Below are 19,108 nucleotides of genomic sequence, written 5' to 3' on the forward strand. Positions count from 1 at the left end.
ATGTTTGTTTCACAGTCACTTTTTATTAAATATCCATTTTATATGCATGCAATACACACAAAAGCACCAACATATTAGCCATTTCAGTTTTGTCCACAAAGCAAACAAAAGAAAACAGCTATGTTAAGATTAAACCAGTTTCTTAATACAATGAGGAAGCTGTCTGTGCAGGAGACCTGATGATCATCATGGATGAATGTATGAAGCGTTCTATGCACTTATGAAGTGTAAATAATACAGTTTAAAAACGGCATTTGTCCTTCTCTCTGAGGTTGGAGGTTTTGAATGTCTTCATCTCCAAAGATAATGCCAAAATGTCCAAAACAGCATTTATTTTATTAAGTCTCTTCTTCAAAGTACTTAAAAAAAAAAAAAGATTTATGGTTCCACTTGTTCTTCTTAAACCAACTAGGTAGTTCCAGTTCACACAGGTAGAAGTTCTGGAGGACTCTCACCATAGCAGTACTTTGCTTGGGGGTTTCGATAGGTGTTCTCATGCTGAACACTCTGCGCAAAAGGAGAGAGTTGTAGATAAAGTTAGCCTTTTTTTTTTCTTTTTTTTAATCAAAATCTAATATAAGCTCAAATTTCTCACTTAAGAGGCCCATAATGTTGTAAGCGTTCACAGAGAATGATAAAGTCAATATATAATAGATGTATTTAAATCCAATTTTTGACACAGGAAATGAATGAGACAACTGTAAGAAATTACTGATAAAAAGCCACTAGTGCATGGTTTTTAATCTGGATTACATAGATGCTAATTCAAGCAAAAATCTTGACTAACTGTTGGTAGTACGTGTCATTAGGTATCTGTGGGGAAAAAGAACACAAATTTTATCACGGATATAACAAGTCTACACAAAGCAGTACGTGATTATTATGGTGTAAAACATGATATCAAGATAAATCATTTATACTATTTTTCCACCTTAAATGTGTCATTTATGTGTATAATTTCCCCGTTTGGCTCAAAAACAACATTGCGCATCACCAAAAGAACACTGCACACAGTGAAGCATGGTGGTGGCAGCATTATGCTTTGGGAAGGAACCCTAGTTCCAAACACTAATAAATGTTGGCCCAACACCTTTAAGACTCTGCTAGAAATATGCACAACAGCCCAACGTATAATTTCAAATCAAAATAAGGAATTTCTTCCATAACTGGGTATTACAGTTTAGAAGGCCTGGGTCACATTAATAGAGAAAAAAAAGGTTGCATTGTAGCTTAGCTTGGTCTCATTTTCCACGTTTCATTTTACAAAGGTACAGAGACTTTTATATCCACTGCATATTTCTTATGCTTTGTCTATGTAAGCGAAGCTACAATACAATATACTAAAGTTTTACAACAGTATTCTTTACTGGGATCGTAACGTACTTGTGAAGAAGTCCTACATTTGGCCAGGCACAACTCAAAATGATCCTCCACGGCCGTAAAAAGATTCTGGAAACCTTTAGCTGCACGATTCAGGAAGCGTTCTAGAAGAGGTTGCTGGGTAAAAATACACAGATAAGAAATGGGTCAAAAGCAAAACACAAGATGAGCAGATAAACTATTGAGGTTTTTTGTCTTGCACAGTCCCGTAGATAATGCAAAATCATATTCGACTTTGATAAAAGTAGAAACAGAATGCTTACATTTTACGAACATTTCTTAAAAGTTTATGTTGAAAAAAAGGTGCAAACAGCTTCGCATTGCAGTTATTAACCAAGTTTCTTGTCGTGGTTATTAACCCTTATCTTGTAGAGCCCTGATGTGACAGATTACCTTATCAGGCTGGAGGCAACAAGACACGCAATACTCATAGATGCTGCAGCAGCCGTTGGCCAGGCAACTTTTACAAATGTACTGCCTGGTGCTGGGAGCATTGACGTTACAGCACCCATTAACCAGCAAGTCCTTTCTCTCACAGACATAACCTGTCAAACACAGGAAAGCATAAGCATTGATTATAAGTAAAAGCTGATGTTATCACTGTAGTGATAGTACGTAATGGCCACATTATTTACCAAGTTCATCTGTGAGTAATATCTTGCCCTGAATGGAGTTTCGACACTGAGTAATCTGGCGGCTGCTGTTACCCAGGTTGAAACGCACTTTCCAGGGGATGCGATGGTCTGAATCTTTAACTTCTAACAGTGTGCGGTCCCGAATGGATCTCTCCTCCTGCAAAATCCAAGCAAGGAGAGGTCAAAAAAAAAATTGCATCCAAGAAAAGAAAAATGCATAAAAAAAGCTGAATAGATGCATGTCTTTTCACATTGGAATGTGAAATCCATCAGAACAGTTTTTCATTGTCTGAACCTATCAAGTTCTGCAAAGTCTAACTCACAATAAAATTGACATTTTTATAGACTTGTTTTTTTAATTATTCCCACATGTTCAGTTTTGATTTTCATGTTTTTCTAAATTTGTATTTCAATAGAAAATCTGTCATCTAGAATCCAGAAAACCAAAATAAAGACACAAGAGCAGACTGTGTCTTGACTCAGATATGTTTCTGTGAACAACGTGGCATTATATTCAACACATTTAACCAAAAAATAAAAGTTTGCTTAGTTTCACAAGCAGATTTTGCTTATTTTTTTATTTTAAGATTTTGCTTAGTTTATCTTTCCTTTTGGTTCTATTTCAGAACATCCTTCCTTTGGCTTCTCCCACTTGTTCTAACAAGTTCACTAATAGCTGGTGCAGAGATAATTGGCTAGACAATTTAACCTAATTGTTTTTAAATGTGGGAGGAATCTCCAGTACCTTGAATAAACTCTAAACTACATGCAGAAAGACCACAAGCTGTGACTCAAATGCAGAACCTTCCTGCTGCCAGGCAACAGTGCTACCAACTGTGCAACCATGCAGCTGCTTTTTAATGTTAAATAAATGGTGAGTGATAAAATGCACAAGAAAACAAATAGATATAGGATATAAATATTTTTCTACTAACTTACTGACAACATATAAGAAGACATTAACTAATTTAGAGTTCCTAGCTTCATGCGGCCTGCAGAAAAAAGGACACCCCTGTTTTAATTGTGCCAATAGTGACCTATAGGAAAGACTATTTGCCAATATAGAAATTTTTGTCAGCAATTAATAGATTTAATCAAACTATACTATATAACCTATACATCCTACTGCAATAAAAGACGGTTTTTAAAGCTTTTTGCACATCTGTACCTGGATTGCCAACAATAAATGTGGCCAGGATTGTACATCCCTGCCGAAACCATCCCCTCACCTCTGCAGAAGGTAAGCCCATTTTTCTCAGGTGAAGTGTGAGTGTGTGTACCTGTTTCAGTGTGCTGGTGAGGAAGTAGATAAGGGACAATCCGAAGACAACTCCCAACACCCAGCGCTTCCTCAGTAACCTCCGTAGCACCAACATCATAGCATGACTTTTCTGACTTTCTGCAGGTGCCAGTCCAGACCATCAATCCTCCTCCTCAGGTATAAATCCCCCGACTGTCTTCAGCTTCGAGAAACTAAAAGCGATGCGACAAAAGGTGCAAAACCTGAGCTGCCTGCTGACTTAATGTCAACCTGATCTGTCAGTGGATTCCATGCATATTTTTAGCTAACCCATGTTGCGCTTTTAAGCTTTTTCCCATTTAATTTAGACGGACAGAATCTTCCCGAGGAGCTGGTAATTAAAATTATGTAGTGACTAAATAAAAATAAAAGATAGAAAGGTAAGCTAACCGTGCTTCATCGTAAAAGCTCGCTTTGTTAGCTTGCTAACTAGCTAGCTGTTGTTAGCATTACATTAGTGTTTTGGTGAGCAGTTCTAATGAGACAATGCTAACGGTTCCTAATAGTGACGTTTTGATCTGCACCGACGGCGACGTCTCGGAAATTTCCAGCATTAATAGCAGCAACAGTTACGTTTTTCTGCGAAATCTGACATCTAGCTGTCAACAACATCAACACGAATCCCAAACACGGATGTGCTCTGATGTCATACAGGAAGTTTTCCCAGCAGTAAATCCTCAGCATCATCGCCACCATCATCCATCCAGCGAGTCAGAGCTTTCCATGCTAACTATGACAGCAGCTGAAACAGAAGGGTAATTCACGAAGCTAACGCAGGTAAAGTAATCATGTAGGCTAGTCGTGCAACTATTAAATGCACTAAGTAAAGCTGGAGGCCTTAAAAATGAGCTCTAATAGCCATGTTGCTTTGTATTTACCTTTTCAGGGCTGGGCCATGTGGTGATGCCATGCAGAGGAGACACAGCAGCAACACGGATGGCATGTCCTCTGAAAGGTGGGAGAAAAGGACAGCTAGGACGCTGCGATCCACACCGTTATGTTGCTTAGTCTGCCTTGGTGGTCTTGACAACTTCTGTTACTATTCCTGATTAAGGAACAAAGATGGTCGATTTTCAAGATCTTGTTCTAGTAGCTGCCCAATATGCAAAATTGATGTTCAGTGGGATGAGTACTGAAATTAAGAGACTTTTCTTTAACATAATGCATTACTCATCAGTGTGCATCTTATTCATGGGTTGCTATGTTTACATTTTTAGGAATACACGCTAAAAACTGTGATATTATGTTATTTGGGGCATTCCTTATCCTGTCATTTGTACAAACTTGTCAGATTTACCCTCTCAAACATATTTAGTTACCTTCACCATGGTTCTTTAAAATGTCTTCACCACAACATAGATATGGTTGAATTAACCTTTTATTCCACACATTTTATCTCCCAAAACATTCAAGATGCTGGTGTTTTTCAGGATATTTCTCTGTTAGCATGATCAAAATCTTAAATTTTCAGATCATAAAACTAATTTTGATATTTGACAATAGTGTCCCAAGCAGACACAGAAAGCGGTTTTCAAATGGTGATTTCATTCATTGAGGGGGAATAAAATCTATCCAAACCATCTATGTAAAAACAGTATTTGCGCTCAAAACCTAATAACTAATTGTTAGCTGTTAGCTGCGACAACTGAGATCAGGAATTTGCAAAGAGTCTTTAACATCACCCAGAGGAATATTGGATCACTCCTCCTTTCAGATTGTTTTTCTAATTGTTGTACGTAGAATAATCTGATTTGTTAAATGTATTTTTAGCCAATTAATTTCATAAATGCAAGAGGAAAAGTGTTTTTTGAACAGTAATTGTTTTATAATGCATTTGTTTCAACTTAGAACTCGAAGCCAAACACTGGGGTCGGAGAGCAGCTTGGATGAGGGTGGCGTGTTTGACTGCCTGAAGCCCGATTCGTCCACTTCACCCCAGCAGATGTTCTCCGGCCTGGTGGGCATCCCCTCCAGCTCCGTCTCATCTGCTCAGTTGCAAGCAGCTGGTTTAGTCCTAGGCTCTCCCCCTGAAGTTTTTATCCAGATGACTGCGTCTTCCAGGGAAGAAGCAGCCAGCCATCGAGCAGAGGGTGGCCCTTTCCTCTCCCGGCCGCCCCCGCACCACCACCATCACCACCACCACTTTCACCACCAGCCCCTGCAGCACAGGACATCCTCACTGCTCCAGCAGGCCACCACAGCAGCCAGCTCCGAAAGGCACAGCTCCAGGGAGGAGGGACAGGATGACCAGTCCACCCCGGCTCCGGCTTTGTCCGAGCTGAAGGCGGTGGTTACATGGCTGCAGAGGGGCTTTCCATTTATCCTCATTCTGCTGGCTAAAGTCTGCTTTCAACACAAGCTAGGTATTTTGATATTGAAATCTTTTTTTGATCTACAGCAGTATTACCAACAAACGGTCTGTAGCAACAGATGGTTATGTTTAGTGGCCATGTTGCTTCTTTTCTTTGCAGGTATCGCTGTGTGTGTGGGAATGATTAGCACATTTGCTTATGCCAACTCTACATTCAAGCATCAAGTTTCATTGAGGGTAAGAGAATCTGTAAAGAATAGTCTTACTTTTTCTTACAAAAGCTTCAGTCTTGATGTACCAAGAAAATAATAAGGTGGATGTGTTTGTACTGCTGGCAACAGCAGGTTCCATGTGCTTAATGTACACAATGTACCTTAACCGATAAACTATAGTTTTAACAATTTAAAACAAATACAAGCGGAGTTTTTTTCACCATCTTTAGCATTTATTTGACTCAGAAAATTCCACAAGTTTTCCTAATACAGAAGATTGCCAACATTGAGTCTTCTTCCCTCAGTAGTAGCATCCATACCGAAGAGTGTCATTGTTAGCATTCCTTGTATGGAACATTATCTGATCAGAAAATGATGTGATTGTTGAGTTTCTAACCATCTTTCTCCTGGCTTGGGCTGATTATACTGAAAACTAGTGATCTTTTGCAAATTTCTTAATGAGTCTCTGAAAGGCGCGGTGCTAATTCAGCTACATTTTCCCCGTTACTTTTGCCTACTTCTTTAAGGAGGAGCGGTCCATACTAGTTGCTCTGTGGATCATCTTGTTTCTCGGGGGAAACATTGTGTACATCTACTACACGTTCAGCCATGAGGAGCTGCACCACAGGTCAGTGGGAGCTGAAGTGCTTTTGTAGGAGCTCTGTGTGTGTTCATCCACCGTCCTATGTTGATTTATTTTGAAGTTATTCCATCATGGTGTGTTTTATTTTCACTTCCATTTCCTTTAGGGAGTGTTACAGATTTTGTCGGTCATGCTCTGTGAGTATTTTATGTTTGAAGGTTTTGTTTTCTTATGTTAAGCTTCTCGTTTTTCATTGATCTTGTTTCTAAATGAACCATGCTGAGTAAAAAAGACAAAAAAATAACTGTCCACATGTAGTCTAACTCAATGTTGTTGTTTTTCTCTAGTCTTATATTTGCAAAGCCAAGTCTCAACAGCTTTGACTTCTTTGATCTGATCTGGGTGGTTGGAATCACAGACTTTGTACTTAAATATGTCACCATCGGCCTGAAGTGCTTCGTCCTCTTCCTGCCCAAGATTATCATGGCCTTCAAGTCAAGGGTAAGAGCCCTTTAATATTAGTATAGCACATAACTTATTTTAAATAGAATATAGCTAGTGTGAGCACAATTGTCTGCATTAAACATGTCTTATGTTTTGAAAAGACTCAGGCAGGTAAACAAAGAGAGTAAGAAAAGAAGCTTGCTTTTCTATGAAAACTGTTTTTAGGACCGTTGTTTTATTGTTTCCATTTCCAAGAAGAAAAATAAATCCTCCTCAGTTATCTGATTTTTCTGTACATTTATGACTTCTTCTGCACAGCTTCTTGGAGGCTGTTTCTTTGCAGATTTTATATTCATTTAGTTTAGTTCAGAAAAGATGCAGACCAGGTATTGTAGCTCACAAATTATTTATCATGATAAAAAATGAGAATGATAAAAAATTGCTTTAATAGTGTGTCACTCCTGCTTGTTTGTCTTAATTCAATTTTTTTTATACTTCTATTAACTTGAAAGCAAAACCTAACTGGTGTGATATTAAATAGCTAAAAATCTGTCTGGAGTCAGTTTAAATTTCCATACATTTTAATGTAACTGCAGTGCTTTTTGATTGAGCTTAACAATAAAAAGTATAACTCTGTTAATCCGCTTAGCAGTGGATTTTCAACTTTCAAACACATCTGCACACAAGCGAACTCTTTACTTCACCTTCTAAAGACAAAGACTTAAAGTCAACATTTCAAGCAGTGAAGAGTTCACAAATGTGAAAAAAAAGAAAATTTCTAAACTATGATGAAATTCTCCCTTGAGTAAAGAAAGTGCTAAAGGGTCACAGTGTGAAGCTGTTTTGTATTCATAAGCTTTTTAAATGGTGCTCCTTAGGTGTGCTGTTTTCATGTTGATGTCTGCTTGAGACTTTTCCTCTAGCCTGAGGCAAAAGGAACATGTCTGCAGACACACACTCGCATTGATTTCCATACAGGTGCCGTTCTTTCTGTTGGTGTGTGTTTGTGTGCTTGGTAGACGGTGGTAGCAGGGAGGAGAGGGGTGGTAAAAAGTATTAGGATTAAATTTTCCACTGATAAACAAACCTGTAGGCATATCAGAACCACTTCAGCAAGCAACTGAGCTCATTTAGCCACGAGGGAGTTACAGGGGTGAGGTCATCCCTCCCTGGAGCTGGACCATTACCTGTTTCCTCCACTCACTCACGCACACACACACACGCACACACACACACACACACACACACACACACACACACACACACACACACACACACACACACACGTGCACACATACAGGGTTTAAAAGCTTACAAAGGAGTGTTTAAGTGTTGGAAAATCCCAAATTGTTTTATCAGGTCATTTTATTTAAATATATATATATATATATATATATATATATATATATATATTAGAAATCCTCTGTAAGGTCTTCTACATTAAACCTCATGAAAGCTCATTATTAGTGTTTAAATCTCTCTACTGCACGCAACCCAGGGATTCACTAAAGATCTAACGAATGACTGCAGTCAGCACATATCCGCTTTAAAACGATCAATGCAATGAGTCAATTTTATTACTTGTTGCATTAAAGCGAAGTATTTTTACTGCACAAATAATTTCACGTGATCGCTTAGTGCAGGGTGTCCAAAGTGCAGAAGGGTTTTGTGTGGCCCCAGACTGCAATTCAAGAGTGGTTTCAGTTCAGCCAACAAGCAAACTGTTTAAACACCCACTGTTTATTTTATGAAAATTGGTCCTAGCATTTTAGAAATGATGTCTTTCTTATATTTCAGGTGTAACATACATTTAAGACTAATTTTCTTGAAAAAAATCTAACAAGCATTTAATGGAAGTATTCTGTTTAATTTAGTGTTAAGCATGTAAAACAAACATGTTTTTCTTTAAAAAAAATCTAATTTATTGGCCTGGAGGAACTTTCAACTTAACAGCTTCAGTCCACATGGCAAAACATTTTAAACACCACTGCCACAACACATAATTGGTTGTTACTATCTCTGCATTTATTATAATGAAAAAGTTATGAAACCAATGAGGGGCCACAAAGCAAAATCTGGGCATCAGTACAGAATCTACATGCATATTTACAAAAATGTAAAACATAAGACAATTTGTTGGCTTAACAGATAATTTATCCGTTGAGTGGGAGAAATGTCAGATTGGTAGTTTGGAGAAACAGATCGACACCCTGTTGAGAGATTTTTTTTTTTAAGTGGACCACATGTTTTATTTTTTTAAAGTGTTTTAGAAATTTCTTGTTTGAATAATAATGGAATGCCTACTGTAATTTATTTAGGTTTCAGATATTTAATTTATGTATTTTGTGGCTCTAAAATATATTTGTCCTTCAACATTATTTGCCATTTTTTCTCTTGCTGGTTTCCTGTAAAGGTAAATTAAAAAAACCCATTACATCCTTGTGAAACGATTAACTTTGATCTAGATGAATGAAAAACCTGTGGAAATAGGCGATCCTACGCATAGTACAAACACAAATTGGACTATTACAAAATAACAGTGTCTAAGATTCCACAAGGAGAGACTTGAACTCATTTCTGCTGTTGTGGTTTTCTTTGTGAGATTCACAAATTAATTCCCCTACAAGAAAAAAAAAATGCTTTGTTTTCATGGTTTCTTTGTTTAATAACCAATGCATTTATAAGTAAAACACAGATATGCCCACCACACAAAATATAAGAGGCAGGAAACTACTCAACCAGGGCCTGAAGTGCAGCTTCCTCAAAGTGACTGGCTTGTGTCCAAACTTTAAATTTGACAGTTTTTGCGTGGGCATGATTGGCACTGTGGGACGTAAGGCAAAGCCGAACAATAAGGAAGATGAATTAGCAGTTAGCAGAGGTCTTTCTCCCCTACCGACCTGGCTGCTTGTGCCTCTTTACCCACAGTCATCAATCTTTGTCTTCTCCCGTGCATGAAGTCATTATGCAAGCTGGGATGCCACAGGGGCCAGTGGGGAATCAAGTTTACCTTCATTTACCCACCTCTGTTGTTTTTTTCCCTTAATCTCCCCAACTCACTTAATGCACTTTGTAGCTGTAGGGACAGAAGAGTGTTTCTTTTCTGATTATTAGGAGGGAGTCCCTTTAAAGACAGTTCCCGAGCCCCCGTAGGGCTGGGCTTAAAATGGGCACAGGGGTAGCAGGTGGAAAGAGGCGCTGCCAGTTTCCCTTGCAGTGAAGGGAAATTGCCTGTACTGCTGTGAAGCTGCTGAGATCTGGACAGCGGCCATGTTTGGGCCGGAGGCGTGCTGTTTTAAGCTTTTAATACCACACTGCTCTTGACTAGATAGAAGAAGGCCCTGAAGCTACTGAGCTCTTTCTGGGTTTCTGACGGCTCAAACAAAGAAAATCTATTATCAATTTGGTGTATTATTTTCAAAAAGTTTATGAAAAACTTGCTTTAACTAATTCATATTGTCTGATTTCTGGGTTTCTCATCTATCACAGTAGTTGTTCATTTTGTTTGGTTTTCCAGGGTAAGTTCTACCTTCTGATTGAGGAGCTGAGCCAGCTGTTTCGGGCTCTCGTGCCAGTGCAGCTGTGGTACAAGTACATCATGGGCGAAGACCCGTCAAATAGCTACTTCCTGGGAGCAACACTCATCATCATTTACAGCCTCTGCAAGGTAAGCAGGACCTGGGAGCAAGGATGTTGTTTTGGTACTTTGCATGCAGATCTTATGAAGTACAAACACTCATTTTTAGATTTCAGCTGCGTTTTTAGGCTAAAGCAGGGACAGGGACTTGAGTCTGAGACTTGGACTAGGCCTGATTTGGAATTATCCTCAACTACAGTTGCATAGGATATTCACTCACATTCATGATGGAACCCCACATTCAAAATCTCAGATAATTAAAATATTACATGAAGGAACTTTTAATTGAGAAATCAAACGTAATGGCCAATGTGTGGTATGTACACATTACTTGGAAGGCTGCTGGAGGTAAACCTGAGATCAAATTTACATTTAAATAGGAAAAATAAGATCTCACAGTCTGGAGGAAGAGTGGATAGGCACAGAATAAAAGTTGCTTGAGTGTGAAACCACTGGGAACCTACAAGGAAATATTGGAGTCGTTCATGTTTCCCTCTGCCGACAAGTTGACTTTGTTTTCCAGCCAGACTTGACACCTGCCATCAGTGTCACTGTCTAGTCTTAATGACTGTGTCATCTCTGTTCTTGATTGACCAGCAAGCTTATCTGACCTAAAACCTTAAAGAATCTATGATAATCTTTAGTGCCAGAATGGATTGCCAAACTGAAATGCTCTGAGGTGGAAGTGGGACACAGGGGGAAGTTACCAACTTGCAGCAAGAGATCACAGCTAGTTCTGTTCAAATAAAGACACTTAAAAGTATTTTTAAAGCTCTGAGTCAAATATCCGTTAAGAGTGGTGAGTTCAGGAAACGCGAACGTATGAATCCCTGGATTATGCAAGGGTTATTGTTACAACGGGGTTTGTATTGTCATGCATTTGTGCATCAGTCATCTTGGTCCAAGCAGTGATTCAGCAGCTGCTGCTCTGAATCAGATGGACAGTTTCCTGTGCAGTGAAAGAGGTGTTTTCCAATATCAAGGCATAGTAGTGTTTCGATATTAGCATTCGCTGATCCACATGTATTGTTTAGTCAGCTTTGTGTTAGTCAGTTAGATAACTGAACAACTATAAAGTTAAAATAAACATCATCAGATCTGGGAGCTGTAGAGTTGAGTGGGAGGACGGTTGTGAACCATTTCTGAAAAAACGAGCAATTTTCAAATAAATGCTCTGAAAGTGAAATGGTCAAAACGTTTTAAATATTAATTTTGTATGTTTTTTTATTAGGTGGTAGAACTGCAGACAGTTTGGAAAAGTTCTCATATCCTTTAAATATTTAATGTTTCAAAGTTAGCTTAAGAAAAAGCTTCACTAAAACTCATGCATCGTTTACGTGATGCATGACTTCTTTTACTTGAATCTGAAAATTGTTGTGTTGTGCATATCAGTTTGCATACTCTTGATGCAAACTTCAACCGTAGCCAAAAAGATAAAACATAAAATTACTTCATTATTGTTAAGAATCTGAAATGAAAAATCTAATTACTTAATATTTGTTATATGGATAAATAAAACAAAATTATGGATTAAAAATATAACATAGAATTTCTGACACTTCTAAAATGAAATCAACATTAAAACCATTGTCTGTTGCAATGCTAATAAAAATTTTGTGGGTTTTTTTTTTTGTGTTGCTTATCGAATTCAGCATTTCAGACGGGTCCCTGCAGACGCGAGCAGAATGCACTGAAAGTAAAGAGAGGATAACCACAACAGGCCCAGGTTTATATTCTTGTTTAATTTCCCATAACAATCTCCACACAGAAGGCTGTTTTTCTTCTAGGTGTTTTTTTTTTGGTTTTTTTTTTCTGTGCTGGAGAAAACCACATGAGAAATCTTTGGGCTCCAGCATTGTAGTGATAATGCAATGTAGCTTAACTTTTAGTTTAATGTCAGCAGAACAGTTTGTTAGTCTGTTTATCTTGTCACTAGCTTGTCTAGTTCCTTCGACTCCCCCCTTTGCGTTCATTGGTTTGCTTATACTTGGTAGAGCAGCCAAAATGACAAAGCAAAGCCTGAAGCAGTTCAACGACCATTTATGTTATGCAAAGCATCAAAAAGTGCAGACAGGTTGATTCACTTTTGGTCTGTGAACAATTATAACAAGAGCTTTAAACATACAACCTAAGCTAGATGTTTACATGCACCGTGCTAAAAGACATAATCTTTTTTTTTTTTTTTACTTTCTGACTAACCTTTTCCCTTTTAGGACAACCAGGATGACCGTAACTATTTATGCTTTCTGAATGCCAAAATAATGAGTGAGAGAATTTGCCTGTAAGCGATCTGGAAAGCCCAGAAAATAACATCAAGGCTTCTGATTCAAAATTCCCAACTTTTGAGTCTAATGGAGACACGCCTGTTGATATATTTTAGGACAACACTCCTAAGCACACTGCTTCATTGTGTGAGATCATGAAACAAAGTCAAAAGTAATGACATATTGGAAGAGCATGGTGAACCTCCCCATGTCTGGCTCATCCACGAGGTAAATATTCCAGATGCCTGAAGGTTCCATGATTATGTGTTCATACAGTTACATAGAAGGATGGGCACCAGGAATGTCCAGGCATCATATAGTTGCCTGGACATTCAATGTTTTTCTTGTATGGTCTCTGTCAACTCCAACAGCATTGTAAAGATGCTGACAGAAGCTGGTAAGAGAGAGTATTTGTCCAGAGTACAAGTCATGTACCATCATAGAAAGAAAGAAAGGCAAATCAGAGAGAAATAACCCATTACTCCAAAAAACATACATAAAAAAAAACAACAACAACAAAAAAAACATTACAGTGTACAAATTCAACCAGGGACAAAGACCCTTTTGGAGACATGTCAGGTGTTCTGAAAAAGCTAAAGTTGAAGGTTTTGGCCTGAAAGATTAGTATTACATTTGCTGGTAGAGGGAAACCCGATAGCCTGAGAACAACATTCAAACTGTGATGTTTGTGGAGCCCTAGTATTTTCGAAAAGTAGCAACCACAGTCACCTTTACAATAGCTAAAATCCTGGAGAACCCGTCTAAAGATTCTTACAACTGTCTGTTTTAATAGTTCAAATGCATTAATACTCACAGTGGAACAAGTGTTAGATTGGCTGCTTTACTAACGCTAACCAATAGCGTGCCAAGTAGTGGTGTGCATAGGTATTTCAGCTTCCCAAGGCGGATTTTCTTATACACCATAAAAGAAAATCGTCAAATTGACGAATTTCCCATGAATAACTTGGAGTCACTTTCCGACAATACGGAACAACATCATGTTGTGTGGGGGTGCGTTTCTGCTGGATTGGCCAATACAGTTCACAAATTAGATGGTATCATAGGGAAAGAACATAATGTAGAAATATTGAAGCAACATCTCAAGGCCAGAAAGTTTACGCTTGACCACTGATAGATGGCCCTTATCATCCATATCATCAATGTGTGGATCATACATTCCCATTAATCAGCTTAATGAGAACAAAGTCAGTATTTTGAAGTCACTGTCACAAAAAAATCGGTCTCAGAAAATGTGCAAAGGTGAAAAGAAGTGTGCAAGCATAACATCCTGTTAACCTGACCCAGTGACACCAATTCTGCCAAGAGCAATGGGCCCAAATTTGAGCAAGCTATTTTAAGAACCTTGTGGAAGAATATGCACAAAATCTGACCCAAGTCATACAGTTTAAGAGGCAACTTTACTTACTTTGCTTTACTGCTTAGGTAAAGTTTTAAATTTAGGAGATAAAGGAAAAAGAGAAAAATATACAATGTATTTAAATATCCAGTTTCAGTTATATAATGTATTCTGAATATCAGATAACATATTTTAAAGCTGATTAAATTATCCTACACCATCCAAGAGATACTTTAGCAATATTTCAGTTTTACTTGAATAACTAAAGCACTTATGTAATTGTACTCACTCCTCATCCAAACAGACACAGAAGCAAATCTATAAGCAAACCTGATATTTTTATCATATCAGAATCGAGAACAAAGAGGAAACGAATAGCAGAGGAGAAAGCTTTCTTAGAAAAGGTTGCTTAGATAAGTGGTATTAGTTTACCACATGTATTCCTGCTGCAACTCCTTATCTGTAATTTTGTTTTTCGCCAACATAAACATTTAAATGTCTCAATGCAGCAGAAAACCTGGACATCCCCAGTTGTTAGCATTCTCACATGCAGCTGGTGAGCATCTTTAATGATCACTAAAGTTTAAAACTAATTGCACTCTGTCCTTTTTAATTGCAGTCCTTTGATGTTTGTGGACGACTATCTGCAATACGCAAGGCGCTGGTAATGCTCTGCAGCTCCCAGGTCAGCCTCAGCCCATTTAACTTTCCTGCACACATCCATTAATAACATTCTATTGTTTGTTGCGTTTTACATTTAAACGGGAATTCAAAGAAATTAATTAATTTTCATAGTTTCAGGTCGATTGATTGTGGTTTTTTGGTCCACTTTAGAGTTACGGAGTCAGGGCCAGCACTCAGCTGTGCAGCGAAGCTGGTGACGTCTGTGCTATCTGTCAGGGGGATTTCAAAGATCCCATTGCTCTCATCTGTCAGGTAAGAAGGTTAAATTCTCTAATGAATAATAAATAATGCATGTACACCTCAGAGACAAGCATCAGTAAAAACATAGAGATTTACCGCCCCCTATTGATTGTGTCTTTGCACCTGGAGGTTACAGTACATCTAAAAAGTATTTTATGTTGCAGCCTTATTTGTCATTTAATTCATTGTTTTTCTTCCAAACTCTTCATAAAATACACTATAATAACAGCAAAAACATTCATTGCTTTTTTGTAATGTAATTTATTTTAAATTATATTTAAAATAAATATAATTATATTTATTTTAATAAATTATATTTATTTTAATAAATTATATTTATTAAAATAAATATAATTTATTTTAAATTATATTTAAAATAAATGAGAAAACAAAACACTTAGTCGAGTTGATTATTTAACACTTTATTAAATAACCTAAATAACCTCTGTCACAGTTACAGACTAAAATCTTTTTAGGTATAAATCTACAGCTGTGGTACACCGTTTCTGGTATTTTCTACCGTACTTCTCTACACATCCCCTCCAGCTCAGTCAGGTTAAATGGACTGTTGCATTGATATTTCTTTTTTTTTTTTTTTTTTTTCCTTTTTTTGGCATCGTTGCTGTTTCATTGTTCCCCTCTACCTCTTTTGTTCTTTCCCCTCAGACTCTTTATAAAAGTCGTGTCTAGTCTGGTGCCTGAACTCAGTATCTGTGCAACTGAGGAAATATCTCCATCCTGCCGTTACAGAGAATCTGCCTCTGATATTTAAGGCAACCAGACCCATCATACTTGTTTAGCTTACTTATATCCTTTGCTACTAATAACTGAAAAACAAATGTCCACAGTCCAGTCGTTATTTTCTCCATCTCCCTCAGATTTTTGTGAGCACATTTTCAAAATCAATTTCACATCTATGATATCAATAAATTATAGATAACCACAGAGGAACTCCAGAGCATGGTGGTGGCAGGTTCATGCTGTGGGGATTTTTATTTTTTTTTTCTGGGTCAGAAATTGGGTCACTTGTTCATGTAGACAGCATAACCCTAACCCTATAGATAGATTCTTAAAAACATCATGTTTAAAACCCCAAACTGTGTATTTTTTTGATTGTAATTTTTACTATTTTCTCCACAATTTTGTAAAAAAAAAAAAAAAAAAAGAGTATATATAAATAAATACAAAAAATCTATGATTAAATGCAGATACTGGCGCAGTTTAGTGATTCAAAATAATACTTTAATTGACTGGTGTCTTAAAGAAGGGTATTTGTGGGACTGTCAGCCATACAGTAACCTGAACATTAAGTAATAACTTGTTCTTATCACATTTATCATCACACAGAATATTGATAAAACTTTAAATCCATATCACCCTCCCCTTATTATCACTTATATGAACTTGTGTCATATTAAACATGCCTTACATTAGACAAAAAGTACCTGAGCATTTAAATGTGTGCTTTTTGCTGCATGTTAAGGTAAGCCTTTGTGCTTTGTGTTCCTGCACAGCATGTGTTCTGTGAGGAGTGCCTGTGTTTGTGGTTCGACCGCGAGCGAACGTGTCCGCTGTGTCGCTCCACCGTCATCGAGGCCCTGCGGTGCTGGAAGGACGGCACCACGTCCGCTCACTTCCAGATCTACTGAGCTCTGACAGAATTTACAGAATCAAAGGGGATACAAGTGCGCTTCGAAGCAAGATGGGCAGTGCAGTGGTAAAAATGTTGAAAGCTGAATGTTAGTGCACATAAGTCTAATTATCCACTCTGAGTCAAAGCATCAAAGTCAGTCATTTGATTTGTGACATATTGTCTCTGATCATGTCATAAAATTATTTATTGTGATGACGGTGCACAGAATATACAATCAGTATTGTGAGGGATGTTATTTTAAAGTAAACTTCGATTTAGATGTAATTATTTAAATGAAGTGGAATGTTTAAGCAGGATTACCAGTGGAAAGCTATAATTAATGTGAAGTTTTTGGTCAGCTTTATCTCCGGTAATAACAACATTCCATTTTGCTGCTGTTTTTCTTGCGAATAACATAGTTCTGTTCGTTTTTGTGAAGCATGTTTCAATTAAAGACAACCTGAGGGACATTTTCATTGTTTATTATCATAATTGCTGAAATTTCATTAGAAATATTTGACATAAAAAGAGCCCAGTTTATACAAAAAAAACATTACATCAGAAAAGAGCTTATTCTCAGTAGTCACAAACAGCATAAAAGCATTTTATGCACAGGTCCAGCATTCGTGGTGAAATGCTACATAAGACAGCCTCAACAGGTAATAATAAAGCATACACAAATCTGTAAACTGGATCCAAACACTGTAAAAAACACCTATAAAAGCATCAGCTGTTATTTACATGTTTACAAAGAGAGTTTAGCTTATCTAAAAAAAGTACAGTGCATTGTGGAGCTTTAGAACGGGTGTATTTCAGTGCATTTTTAAAGGTTTCCTGTAGTATTTGCAGCCTATATGTGTCAGGTATAATCAGTTTGATCCAACTGTCCCTGATGCACTCGCATCATTGGAGGAGAGAACATTCAAAGGCGTACCATTAGTAAGCTTTTCCCTCCGCCGGTACCAGGGGAGGATTACATCACTGTTTTGTTTTGTAAATGGGATGACAGAATCAGAGTGAGAAGGGGGCAGGACAACTGCAGATCCTGTCAGTTTAAAACTCCAAGTCCATCCACAGTGGGAGTTAAGTCAATTCAGTCGGCCTTCAATCTTGGAATACGAAATCTTTTAGGCCATCCCTTCGTCCTCTTCAGTCTGCACATTTCTTCAGCAACAGCATCCTCCTGCATCTCTTGCTTTAAGTGCAAATGATGTAAGCCCATTTGCTGTTCCGCACGCGATTTTTTTTTTTAAAGGCACCAGTCTACAGTGGGAGAAATGTATCCACATAAAACACATTAATTTAAAAAAGTATGTCCCAAAAGGCAAACATGTCAATGCAACTAGTAGTTATTGGGCAATCAGCAGCTATTTAATTATTTGCTTCCCCTCTTTCTTTTGAAAAATCGAACCAAATATCTGGATTTTAGAACAAAGATGGTATTTTGTGCTTAAAAATGTAGCTTTGTCTTTAAAAGCTGGGACTTGTTTCATTCATTTTTTTTATTCCATTGTCTACACAATGCATAAAAACAAGAAGAATCAATGGGATCAGCTGTCTAAAGGGGCTGCAGCCTGAGAAAAAAAACAAACAAACAAAAAAAAAAAAAAACAGGTTACCTTTTAAAGATTCATAGACACTGATGTTATCTCACCTGTTGCGGAAGTCGCAACCACGCGCCCTACAGGTGTCGCCTCGCGCTGAGCAGCACGAGCAAGGTGACTTGCACCGCGAGGCACAGGAAGCCTTTGAAGTGGCCGCGCCCGGTCACTGCTGCCACCGTCACTCTGTCTCCGCAGCCGAGGTCGCCTGTTGTCTCCCCGGCTGTCCAACTCTTCTCGAGCTGGTCCCCGATCCTCCGTAGCCGCGACGCGAGCAGCTGAGCTACGGAGCAAGCAGAGGAGCGTCGGCGCGATGCGCTGCAGCTGGAGTCTCCCGGCCGCAGCAGAGGCTGGTCTATCGGAAGCCAGCACATCTTCTCCTCTGACTGAGCCTCCGCGCTGTTCCCCTCTTCTCTTTAAATCTGGGAAGGATATATGAACCCTCCTCCTGTTCCCTCATCAATCCTTAACTGTGTTTGCGATCCCCAGGCTCTCCCCACCTCTCGCTGCTGTATTATTCATTACCGTGTCACATGGTGTTTAGGGTTTACATCATCTTCTTCCAAGAGAAGGCTTAACACTCAGATCTCTGGTGTTTGGGTTCATCTGAAGAGTCTTTTGTTTAAGGAGACTGGACGTTACGCTCCTTTTCTCTGATGTACAAATTACGCCTTCGCTATTCACACTTTCCGTCCACCTCACACACACAGAACAAATTGTTATGCTATTATTTACACAATTTAGCCCCAAATATACCACTGAGAAAAAAGGAGGTAAACAAGGAATTAAATACTAGCGGAACCAATATAGTGCAGCTTTGTCCCTCA

General features: G+C 38.2%; 2 protein-coding genes and 1 long non-coding RNA gene across 4 annotated transcripts; 1 reads left to right on the forward strand and 2 right to left on the reverse strand.

The window, feature by feature from the left end:
* Nucleotides 1-3: 3 nt before the first annotated feature.
* Nucleotides 4-3,429, reverse strand: spring1 (SREBF pathway regulator in golgi 1). The gene is made up of 5 exons (XM_014985690.2): nt 3,296-3,429; nt 2,016-2,172; nt 1,774-1,925; nt 1,384-1,497; nt 4-507 (listed from the first exon to the last, which is right to left on the reverse strand). Exons 1-5 carry the CDS (start codon nt 3,392-3,394, stop codon nt 424-426), a joined length of 606 nt encoding a protein of 201 aa, XP_014841176.1. The 5' UTR covers nt 3,395-3,429; the 3' UTR covers nt 4-423.
* Nucleotides 3,343-17,150, forward strand: rnft2 (ring finger protein, transmembrane 2). Of its 2 annotated transcripts, XM_014985687.2 has the most exons (11): nt 3,343-3,453; nt 3,970-4,092; nt 4,202-4,270; nt 5,164-5,678; nt 5,787-5,863; nt 6,366-6,466; nt 6,769-6,922; nt 10,383-10,532; nt 14,743-14,808; nt 14,958-15,059; nt 16,562-17,150. In XM_014985687.2, exons 3-11 carry the CDS (start codon nt 4,224-4,226, stop codon nt 16,694-16,696), a joined length of 1,347 nt encoding a protein of 448 aa, XP_014841173.1. In that variant the 5' UTR covers nt 3,343-3,453; nt 3,970-4,092; nt 4,202-4,223; the 3' UTR covers nt 16,697-17,150. The 2 variants fall into 2 exon arrangements, with proteins under 2 accessions (XP_014841173.1, XP_087864797.1); XM_088008671.1 differs by lacking the exons at nt 14,743-14,808; nt 14,958-15,059; nt 16,562-17,150 and adding an exon at nt 12,155-14,717.
* On the reverse strand, nt 17,147-18,464 carry LOC148157624 (uncharacterized). Its single transcript, XR_015764238.1, has 2 exons — nt 18,335-18,464; nt 17,147-17,943 (listed from the first exon to the last, which is right to left on the reverse strand). It is a non-coding gene; the product is annotated as an uncharacterized LOC148157624 (long non-coding RNA).
* Between the last annotated feature and the right edge of the window lie 644 nt (nt 18,465-19,108).

The sequence above is a fragment of the Poecilia mexicana genome, unplaced genomic scaffold, assembly GCF_051168715.1.
Source record: "Poecilia mexicana isolate PSO_F unplaced genomic scaffold, ASM5116871v1 scaffold_9, whole genome shotgun sequence".
NCBI classification, from domain to species: domain Eukaryota; kingdom Metazoa; phylum Chordata; class Actinopteri; order Cyprinodontiformes; family Poeciliidae; genus Poecilia; species Poecilia mexicana.